This window comes from Anguilla rostrata, chromosome 4, assembly GCF_018555375.3.
Source record: "Anguilla rostrata isolate EN2019 chromosome 4, ASM1855537v3, whole genome shotgun sequence".
Lineage (NCBI taxonomy): Eukaryota > Metazoa > Chordata > Actinopteri > Anguilliformes > Anguillidae > Anguilla > Anguilla rostrata.
In genome coordinates, this window is record NC_057936.1 from 58547364 (window position 1) to 58559375 (window position 12012).

The following is a 12012-nucleotide window of genomic DNA, read 5'->3' on the forward strand; positions in this document are numbered from 1 at the left end:
TTCCGTAAGTATGATCTACAGTACTGTAAGTTTTAACCCAGGAACTGAAACTGAGGGGCTTCAAACATGCGGCAGTTGGAAATGTTTAGATTTCACGGCAGAGAAAAAAGTCACATTGAAGCAGCTGCTTTACAAACACTGGAAGTCAGGGCATCAGAACACACAGTAACAGCTTAGTGTATGATGCATGTGATAAACTGATGAACTGGTCTCACAGTTCAAAGATTACTCCAATAATGTACAAAGCAGCACTTAAGCTTAGAAAACAATCTGGTGTTGACCACAATATAAACACCGTAATGACGCAATAAAACAATTTGCCATTTTAAACTAAATCTATGAAGTCCTCAGTTTGGCCATTACAGTCTCTCCCCTGCAGTGAGACTGCTGACATTGACCCTCCTATTTCCAATTTTGTTTCCACGAAATGATCCCCCTGTGATATCAATAAGACATAAAACAAAACGGCAAGCATCCACCCTCCTGCAGACGGCCCATATAATGAAACGAAGTAATCAATCCACAGGCCGTAATAAAATCACTTTCCGATTCGTTTCATCTCCGTAGTATGTGATGCAATGTGGAATTCCTTGTGGTGAATACAATTTGATTAATTCACGAGACTTAAGAGTTTGTGTATGAAAATTTGTAACTCTTAAGCCTATTCACTACACAAGCCTGAACATATATGTGCTATGTGCAACTTGCTTACTCAGCTGTTTTTTTATTTATTTTTAACAAGGAATCTGTCTAAGAAAGAAGACCCGATGCCGTGAACATGAGGCATGTTTCCATTAGCAAGAATTGATGCAATTTTATGAACTAATGTGAATAACATTGATTCCCAATTATGTGGGACTTGCCAAATGGAAACAAGCATTCTATGCATAGAAATGAAAATCAGACACTGTTAAAAATGCAGACCTTGACTTTCTTCGGTCAACATTTTTGAAAACATTACATACCTATCCTAAATCCATTCCACCGTGCAAAAGCTGGAATCTAGAATCTAGAGAGCTATAAATCTGGGTTGAGTGAAGTTTTGACATTAACAGACTAGGCTAATTCCAATATAGCTCAGGTTTTATCTGGATATAGCCTGGCTACATCCTAGTTGGCCAGAAAACTTCAAGCTTCACCAACTTTTCACCACAAATATGTAGCCTGAGATGTTACGGCAAATGGAAGTAGCTGTAATTTGAACTAAACTTGTGTTATAGAAAAAACTACATGTTGATGAAGTCTTTGCATGTGAGTCTTGCTAAAATCACATAATACAAAAATAAAACTGGAAACATGTCTCTGGGGATGTTTTGCAAACAAATATAAGTAAATGCCTTTGGCAGGCAAATTCACTGTTTGGCAAAGGTAGATTTGCCATTCCCTGCCTTTTCGAACCTACTCTAGGTGTTCAGCATGGCTCACTTTGAGATCCATTTTATTTTCTGCATACACTACAAGGTGAAGTTTTGGTTTAGATTAGATTTGATATCCTATAAATGGGCCAATTTTGTTTAACATTTCTGTGTTAAATTGTAATACAGTTAAGAAATTTTTTATGAGGACACATCAATTTTTGTATGCATTTTCCACAGAGATTATGTCCTTTCATTTTTCACTGTTCATATCTGTAACAACATTCTTAATTTACTACAGTAATACAGGGAACATTTTTCATCTTATACTTGTGACCTGAATATTTCCATATTCACATTAATCTAAATAGTCTCTTTGGAAAAAATCGGAATACAACAAAAGTCCTCGTAACATTCACATCCAATTATGCTAAATGACACGACCAGATATGCAACTCCGCTGTAATTCAACATGATTTGATGGGAAAGATTTTTTTTTTTTCATTAAACCCGACTCTATTTAATAGTCACTTCCTCAAGCTATGCAATTTGCCTGAGAATCAGAGGCTAACAGGAGAGGCAATATCAAGGACTGAAAGCTTTACTCCCCCCCACCACCTCCAATAATCCAGATTTACTATGGGAGTGATGTTAATCATAGCCAAGTAGAGAGTCACTGACAAGCCCCAGCCCCTGCAGCTGTGATTCAATCCCATTTCAATTTCACATGGAGGGGTTCTGTAGTGAAGCCTCCTGACCTGGCACATCACAACGCTACCGCTGATCATTAGTGCAGGCGAAGGGAGCGCAGCACTCCGCTTTTACCTCGCTCCGCCCCCTTCTTTCTCCCCCCCCCCCTTCTCTCTCTCTCCCTCACCTAAAAGGAGAATCACATTTTGTTTTGACACCACCACAAACCCACCCACCTGCAAGGAAATGTTTCAATTAGTTGTAATGGGTTGTGAAAAGCATCACTGTTGCAGGAGAAAATTTTACAAAAATTCTACGAGAAAAGAAACGAACGCAGACAAGACTATTCAAAGCAAGGCGTATCAAAGGCATGCAGAGCAGAAGATGTGCAGCAGCTCTAGACTCTGGAGTATAAACGACACTCCGCAAAACCGACCTGCGTCGACCGTTAATTGTCAGCGTCAACGACCGTGATGAAGCGCCGCCTGCCTCTCTCAATGCAGCTGGGGTGCGCAGAGAGTCCCTCCCCTGCACCACTGGCACGCTGCCCTGCCCTATATCTGCCGTGAGACGGACGGGGGGGACGGGGGGGGGGCGCACACACACACACTGCTTACAGAGCGCCAGAGGACTCCTGCTGAAAGGTTCGGCCCGCAGATTAACTTTCTGGACCGTGCCGTGACTCGCCGCCGCACCCCCCCCTTCCCACTCGCGTTTTTTTACGCGGCACCGAGTGGTTTCGCCGGCCCACCGTGACCGCGAAGACCGGAAAAACGCCACGACGCACACGCCCGCGCCCCTTTTCCCGCCGAAAACGAAAAAAAGGGCCGGCCGCTTCCCGGCAGCCGGTGCAAACCGTCGGTAACAAAGGCCTGCGGTAAAGAAAAATAAATAAACATTCAGAGCTAGTTACCGCTCGGTTTTTTAAGGAAGGGCAGGTCGAAAGGCTCCCGCCGAACGGCTGCGTCGTTAGCCGCGGCGCTTCTCAAAGAGCCTCGGCTGCATTAGGCTCCTTTCCATCTTAATGTGCCTTAATGACATTCATTTTCATTACCAACGGCCCCGTGTGTGCCCATCCCACTCCGCGCAGATACAGTTTGAATACAGCTCGCTCATTATTGCTCCTCAACAGGCCGCTGGGAAATTTCGCCCGTAAAGCGTTTATTAATTACTACAATTGATTCGGCGTGATGTTCAAACCCCCGTGTTACGGCGGCTATCGGCAGCTCGCGACGCGCGTTAGCCGGGGAAGGCGGGGTAAACACGCGACCGCGGGGTTGCAGGTTTGAATCCTGGGCGGGACCCTGCCGCCGCTGCCGCACCCCTTGAGTGCAGCGCTTAACCTTAATTACCTTGGCAAATTTCCAGCTGTTTAAAAAAAAAAGGGGGGGGGGCGGTAATAAGCACAGCACAGGCAATACGAGCCGCCCCTCGACAAGGACGTTTGCCAAGCAAGCAGACAATGTTACACGAAGCGTCCCAGGAGTACCTGGCGGAGACATCACAACAGGTGCCGCGTGAGGACGTTCCACAGGGACGCCGAGACATCGTTAGCAACGCGTCTCGTACACGACGGATGCCATTCAGTGCGAACACCTTGAAGATCAGGTCTGCGGCATCACTAATTAGGCAGCTCCGCGGAGGAGGAGGAGTGACAGGGAGACGCCGTGTAGAAGCGGGAGGATCGTGACTCAGAACGGAGAACAGCTGTTGTGACTCCCTGCATTGTCACACAGAACAACAACAACAAAAAAGGCCCACAATCAGGAGCTCACTGATTAACACACACCCCCCCCCCCACCGCCAAACCCCCCCCCTTAAATGGGAGGCTCAGCATCACCCACTCCCAGCCACGACCGCTCCACTCCCACGCAAACACTCCACTTTCCGAACACAAAGGCGCCCGTGAGTCACCTGCCCGGCGGCCTTGCGGTTGTCTGGAACCTTCCGTCATGTGCACCACATCCTCATTATGCTCCCACATCAGCGAACGGTGGCAGTGACAGTAACACTGACATATCTAAAGATTTCTTTCAGAGAGGAGGGAGAGTAAAGTAAACAATTTGTTCCTTACTCGGTGTTTCATTTGCCCTCCTACCCAGCACGGCGTGGCTAATGGAAGCGTGGTGACAGAGCCTAATATAAAAGGAGTGCATATTTTCCTTTGCTGTGACTGCAAAGTGCTTTTTTTGCACCTCCTGTGCCTCTTTTGAGCTCAGCCGAGTCTATAGAGCTGAAACCCACGAGGGCGTGTTATGGTAAAGTGTGAATGACTAGGAGGCAGGAGGGTACTGTGAAAGTGAAGTCCTTTCAGGAACGGCAAGGGGAGAGGACTAAAAACAGCACGATGACACCACCAGAGATAGGGTCCGTTCCTGTCCAGCCCTAGGATATTTTACCTGCACTCCACAACGGTAGAGCCAGGCCAGTTCCACAAGGGTGGTTGTAGCCGGTCCAGGAGGTTCATCCTCCCCCACCCCACCCCCCCCACCCCCCAACCCCCCCCCCCCCCATCCCCCAAGAATGTGTATCAGTTCCATCCAATTTTAAAAGAACTGATTTAACCTCTCTCCGCAGTACTGAACCTGTTAGTCATTCAGGGGCAGAAAACTCCCAGTACTGATCATCTGGATGTCATTCTCAGTCTATAGAATGATCTGTAACTGCTGTTCAGAAAGGTAAAGGCACAAGCAGTGCTGATTGGTCGGCTGATTGGGAACTTCACCTGTTCAAATCCCCGGCAGCAAGTACGCCCCCAGTCAAACCAAACATCGCTCCTGTAAAAATACCACGTTCAAGAACTCTTCGTTATAAAACTCTTCAGAAATCTGCCAGCAGCAGTGTTGCAACTGGTGTAGACAAACACGTGACCCGAACAACTCTTTGTCTGAAAAGTTAGGGGGAAAAAAGTCCAATATGATGTAAAAATCTGAATCAAAAATGAGGATTCAGGAGATTAATACAAATGATGTCAAACTGACTTGAGCTAAGATAGGAAAAACAGGCCAAGTTTGAAGAAACAGCCAAACCTATTCTTTAAATGACAATATAATGTGGAGAGACAGAAATATTTAAGGCTGTGAATTCCTTTTCTTATTCAAATTTGCCCGGGTGTATTATAGAATGGTGATCAAATACACTTTACAGTACTACAAGACAACATCCTTTATTCATATGGGTCAGGACACATTCATCTAGACATCTACTCCCACCAGAATGAACTACTCGCTCCCACATTCAAAATGATGCACTGCCTAGGAAGCCCGTCTGCCCAACTGTATTATAAGATGGGAGATATTTTTCATTGCGCTCACTTCCACTGTTCTAACCCAGAGCCTCCACATGTAATTACTGTAGTGCTGGATAAGATGTGTTATATTAAATGAAGAAGGAAGTCAAAAAAACTGAGTGAAATGTCATTTTCAAATTTCATGCTGCCAGGTTCATGCAAGAATTCCTGAATTACCATGAAATTGCAAGCTATACTAGTGGCCATGGCCCGGAGCAGCAGAGTTCAAAAATTGTCTGCCAATTAATTAACGCTGATTACTTCACAGAAAGAACTTGCACAGTTTCAGTAATCCCACTAGACACATAGCCAAATAGCCCTGTTGACTTGTGTTCATGCAGCAGAAGACACTTCATATGCTAGTGTCAAAGGTCCTTTCTAAATGAGCTATGTTTGTGGTTATGCATGTGTGTGTGTGTGTGCTTGTGAGCGTGTGTGTGGGTGTCTGTGTGTGTGTGGTTATGCATGTGTGTGTGTGTGTGTGCGTGCGTGGTTATGCATGTGTGTGTATGTGTGTGCGTGTGTGTGTGTGTATGTTTGTGTGTGTGTGTGTGTGTGTGTGTGCGTTTGTGTTTGTGAGCATGTGTGTGAGCGTGTGCATGTGTGTGTGTGTGTGTGTGTGTGTTTGTGTTTGTGAGCGTGTGCGGGGGAGAGACAGGGAGAGAATGCTAATGGCCAGAGAGACAGTGTAATCAGAGACCCCCAGGCTCCTACCTTTCTTCCTGGATTCCTTTCTCACGCTGGGTCTCACAGCCGGCTGGAGTTCCGCCTCTGTTGACATCCTATTAAGTCCTTATTCCTTTTCAAAGCAGGTCCAGTAGCGCACACAGGCTCATTTAGAAGGGCTCTCCCGCCGACTGTGAATCAGTCCCACTGCTTGCTCTAGCCCTGACACAGCATCCCGATCACTCCCTTTGAGTGCTGCAAAACAAAGCCAACACAGAGAAAAAGAGAGAAGAAGAAGAAGAAAAAAGAAATTTAACGAGACGCGAAAGACAAATGCAGGAACGTTCAAAGTACGTGAGCTTTTCGTTGTAGCCATTGTGGTCGCCTGAGGTCCCAAGGACAGCATCTCAACCCATCATTCTCTACGGAGGCAGCTCAGCATTTGTTGGGCTGCCTTCTGTAAACAGGAGCTGTTAATGACCATACTAGGAAGACACACAGCAGCTATTTGGGACAGTTAGCTTAGTACTCATGTTGTGAATTGTGCCATGAAAAAACAGCTGCAGTAACCATGTTTTTTGGGCCCCGATTATCAGACCATAAGTACGCCTTCACTGTCACAAATGTGCCACAGCACGTGCCATTTGTAGTTCCTTTCATGCCATTTTGGACGTACGTTCATTATCATAGGCAAGTTATCAACAACCACTGGAAGGGAAAAAAATACTGGTCTTGTACAGATGTAACATTAATGGTGACTGGACTTCCTCTACCACTCAATTCAATTTTCCCTATTTGCCATCTGGATTTCATTGAAAGTCATCTGGTGGTTGTGCAATTATACAATCTCAGGTTTGCTACTGCTGTAAGGGCAAAGCCTCCATTTTCTATTACTGCCATCTGGTGGACCATGAGGTAGTCCATGTCAAGGTTATGTAGAGTTAAGGAATCTGGGGTACCATCATGCATTTGAAAGTATAGTAAGGTCACCAGGCATGATTTTGCCCATACCTTCCTAGACTGGTGAATGATTAATATATGGGCTCTTAGGAGGGCTATCCACCCAAATACAATGAGCTCCATAATGTTTGGGAGCAATCTTTTTTTTTCTTGATTTAAGTTGTACAGCACAATGTTAGATTTGTAATCAACCAATTTACATTTGTAAATTTGCTTTTATTAAAGGGTATTTTGATACATTTTGGTTACACCATATAGAAATCGCAGCACTTTTTAGGCATAGCCCCCCATTTCAGGGCACCATAATGTTTGGGACAAATAGCTTCACAGGTGTTTCGGCTTCAATTGCTTCCTTAGTGCAGGTATAAGAGAGATTTCAGTGACTAGTCTTGTTCCTAGGCTTTGGTTTGGGCATGTATGGCTGCCACAGGTGCTGGATCACTAGTTTTCATGATGATGTAACTGCTGATAGCAGCAGAATGCTTGCAAAATATACAGTAGGCCTGCAGTTAAAAGGATTGATATCACAATGAGAAGTTACAGCAAACAATATTGGCTATCTTGGCACACACAAATTAAACAACCTCTATTCCAATGCTACCCAGTGTTTCCTCAATTATTTAATGTAGCTTGGCCCTGTGTTTTTTCATTGAGTAGCACTGCTTTGGAATAGAACTGGCTTCATTTGTGCGAGCTAAGATAGCCAACTAGTCGGCACTAAATATACACTAAATACAACTGGCATTCCTCCGTGTAATTCTAAGTATGAACAGGACTGCAATCTTACATGACTGCTAAGGTGGCTATCAATCCTGACAGTAGCCAGCAGTGCTTATGCATTACCATAAATTACTGTAACACGTGAGAGCGGACATGAATGTTGAGTAAATCAGTAACGGTAAAAGCAACAGTTATAACTAGTACAGCTGGATAAAGAACAGTCAACGTTCACACTTAAGTTATTTTTAAGTAATTTTGCAAGCATGAAAATGAGAGAATTACAGAAAAATAACAACTTTCCATTACAATGTGATTACTATATTTTCAATGAAACATGAAGACTAAAAAGCAAATTCAAACAATAACCAAATTCTGATTTCTTAATGTACACGACAAGATAAGACATCTCTAAAACTAGCCCTCAGCTAAACCAAATGATATACAATGGTTAAAATCCTTCTTTCTCTGAAAGGAAACTGTGGTGGACATTGTTCTTCGCGAAGGACCGCCATCCCTGCAATTTCCCGCCTAATTAATGAGTCCCGTGATGTGAGCTCTTCAGCTAAATTCCCTGCTTTCCGCTTTTGACACAGGCCGAGAGCGCCGGGCTAATCTCTCCTCTGAAGCGCCGCAGCCCGCCTCCAATCCCGCGGCCCCTTTGTGCCCCCGCTCTGCGCCCCCACCCGTCCCACTAGTGGCCACTCCAGCCTCCGTCGTCACCTTTGATGTGCTAATTGGCCCCCCTGGAAATCAGCATCGCTCGGCGCGGCGAGCGACCAGCGCGATCAAACCGAAAAAATCGGCTTCGTGAATAATTAGCGGCGGGGGCGGGGCTTGCCCGGCTCCGACGTCTCCTCGTTTGCATCGCTGATTATTTACACTGACACTCGGACGACAAGCGGAGCTAGCGGTCGGCCAGGTTAACCCGCCGCGTAATCGCCGTTTCCGTAAACAGCGAGGCTTGTTGTTGTTCTCCTTTTTCACTGTCATTCGCTGCACTTGCAGCCATCCAGGAGCAGAAGAAGGAGCTCCTGTTGGCACTGCATCTAGGCTGGGTCACCAACTGAAACAATCCATGGAATAGTTGAATAGTTCAAAAGGCAAGGCAACTTAACAGATCACATGTATGTTTTTTTATTTTTTTATTTCTGCACAGGAAACCTAATGCACTGAATTATAAACGAGTGAGGCATCATAGAAAAGCTTGTCATTTCCTCGATCTTGGGGGAAAGCAGAGAAACATGTGATGCTCTCCAACCCACTGCATTATCTGAGCGGCTCCAGTGACTGGATGAGGACACAGAGCGGGCGCAGGAGCTACCACCAGAATAGCACAACACCAGCTTACCCTATGGTTCTCCCTCACACGGACCCTCAGAGCCAAAATGACAGCTTTCTCCCACCGACAAAACACCCACTTAAACGTTTCTCTCCACCCGGTGGGGGGAAACAAGCAAGTCAAGCTACGACGTGGCCCCTTTCTGTCAAGCAGAACACACACCGCGGAGGACAGACGAGGTAGGAGGGGCCAGCGCGGAAAGGGGCCGGCCACATCAAACTCTCCCGGAGAAGATGAGCGGTCCTCGCACAACGTCCTTGTAAACAGCGAGAGTTCGGGCTGTCAAAGCGGATACGGCGTGCCGCTTAACAACAGCATTATCCGACCCCCGTAACTGTCAGCGCCATTGACACCCTTGTGTCAATGACAGCATCTCCACTGGCATTCGCTCTCCACTGGCAGCCTGCCAGTCCAGGAAACAGTGCTGCCAAGATTGAGCATCCACTTTCCGCAAGATAAGGATGTGCTATATAATATATAGTTCCATGACGTTTGGGACAAAGACATATTGTTTCTCAATTTGGCTCTGAATTCCACAATTTTTAATTTGTAATCAAACAAAACTACTGGCGAAGTCTGTTGACTTTTTTCTTCTATGCCTATATCCTGGAGAGTGTTCTTGATCTGTTAGACAGTTTAAAAATGGTTTTACTTCACAATTGAAAGTATTCTTTAGTCATTCACAACACTGGTCTTCTGTCGTCCACCAGGTAGCTTGCTATTGCTGAGATCACCAGTGTTCTTGCTTACTAACGTATCAAACTGTTGGTTTTGACACATCTGATGTTTGAGATCAATTTATTGTGATTTTTCAGCCTCGTGATGGCCTGCTTTACTGCCATTGACACTTATTTGGTCTTCATGTTGAGAGACAACAGCGACAGACTCTAAATGCAAATTCCACACCTAGAATTATCTCTAAACCTTCTTTTTTTTTGCTTTCTTGTGCACAAACTAATGATGCAAATGCACACAGCTGGCCAAGAAACTGCTGATCGGCCAAGTGCCCCATTGCTTTTTTACACATCATTGTGCCACAAAACAATGTTACAAGCACAAGCATATGCTGAAAGCACATTCTTCATTACATCAGAACAGGGAAAGTTTGTAAGAATGGTTGGCTAGTGACCTCCCTTGCCTATAGACCAGGGGTCCTCAATCTTATCCAGAAAGGGCCGGTGTGGGTGCAGGCTTTTGTTCCAACCAAGCAGTTACACACCTGATTCTACTAATCAAGATCCTTTGCAAAGAAGACTCTAGTGTTTGATTAGCAGAATCAGGTGTGTAACTGCTTGGTTGGAACAAAAGCCTGCACCCACACCGGCCCTTTCTGGATAAGATTGAGGACCCCTGCTATAGACCTATAGACCTCCCTCGGTTTGAATACAAAGATGGTGACAGGTGTATCTGAGCTCATACAAGGGGTTGCCTGAGTGGTCCAAATGTAGGTCTACAACATTGCGTTCCAGAGTGGCAGTGCCCTTCTGACACAATGGCTGCGCTACTTCACTGGTGGACTGTGAAGTAAAAAAGGGGTGGTCAGCTATACATGGTCAAGTGCATTATGCGTATTTGTCTGCGTTCTCTCAAATTAACTGAAGATGTGAGACAGACCTATGAACTTGCAACCAAGACACATGCCTCAGAACACCAATGTGGTCTCCCCAAATTCAGAGAAAAGACAATTGTGGATAAAAATAGCATGATAGCATGAGAGAGCATGGAATTCAAAGAAGAAACCTAGTTGTAAAATGAAAAACATAGCCACAAAAATAGTGATAAACCACTGCAGCTACACAATTTATTGGTGGACATTTAGGACTTCAGTGTGTTTTTGGATTACAAAAGCATCAACTGGATTAGTTTAAATGGATATTTGTGTCCCAGGAATGCAATAGAGTGAACAATATAATTTATCAGTTATTCATATTTGTAATTACATGGCAAATACCTTTTTAATGTAAGTAGATAAAGGAGATAACGCAATTTTCTTTTTATGAAGTCATTACTTTACAAGAGCACATCTTTCATGATAAAGCACTGTGATTTAGCATAAAGAGTGCTAGTTCATATTCAGCTTGTGAAATTATTATACAGAAAAAGGTTACCTCAAGCTGTAGATATGTACTATTACTGCAACTGTCTTATTTGTCATTTTTACTAGTAAATCAGACTAGGACGTTTTTATGGGGTTTATTGGGGGCTTGAATGGTGTCAAGCTTAGGTTGATGCAGAGGCAAATTCAAGGAGTAATGCCTGAGATAAAGACACAGAGAGAAAAATCACTGACATGGATGCGAATAAAGAGACATATAATCAGATTCTTACGAGTATAATCCTTGTCCAGGTTGTCAGGTGCACTTTCACAAAGCACAAGAGTACTACATAAAGCTTATCACTAGATTTAAAAAAACACAAGATCAAACTTGAAGGATTGCAGTGAGAAACCTTTTCAGTAGCCGACTTAATATTTCTCATACATCTTAATGTTACCCTAATTAAAAGAGGCTTTTGAAATTAGTTTTTGTTCCGATTGATAGAAAATTTGCTACGTTTTATAGAAGTGTTCCAAACACTCAGCAGCACATCACATCTGCTTCCTTGACTGATCTGATCTGGAATGTGGAAGTAAACAAGAGAAATAAAGAAAGCTTTGTGTGCTTTTTGGGTAAGGCAAAGTTAGTTGGTAACACATAAATATCCAATCGTAATATATGTAATTTGATTTACACATTTTGTTTTGTTGAATTTTTTACATGAGCCACAGTGGCAGACACAACAGATCTCCAAAACCCTGACTTGAACCCTTCTACCATCTTACTACCGAGACCAGACACTGATTCACCGCTTCTCTCGAAGCTAAAGAAGATATTTTGAAATCTAGGCTAATGTCCCCTTCGGGGGAAGCCACACTTTCTGAACACAGAGTGTGTAAAATTATTCCGAAATGGCTGTCTATGTTTAGATCCAATTTCTCAAGCCCTACATTTCAG

General features: G+C 44.3%; 1 protein-coding gene across 12 annotated transcripts in view; it reads right to left on the bottom strand.

Annotated features, from left to right (window-relative positions):
- dab1a (DAB adaptor protein 1a) overlaps window positions 1-12012 on the bottom strand; it is a 288815-nt gene that overhangs the window by 74705 nt on the left and 202098 nt on the right. For all 12 annotated transcript variants that reach the window (XM_064333517.1, XM_064333513.1, XM_064333515.1 and 9 more), the window contains one exon: window positions 6049-6255. In XM_064333517.1, coding sequence (XP_064189587.1) covers window positions 6049-6115 — 67 coding nt within the window. In that variant the 5' untranslated portion in view covers window positions 6116-6255. The remainder of the gene's footprint in view (window positions 1-6048; window positions 6256-12012) is intronic.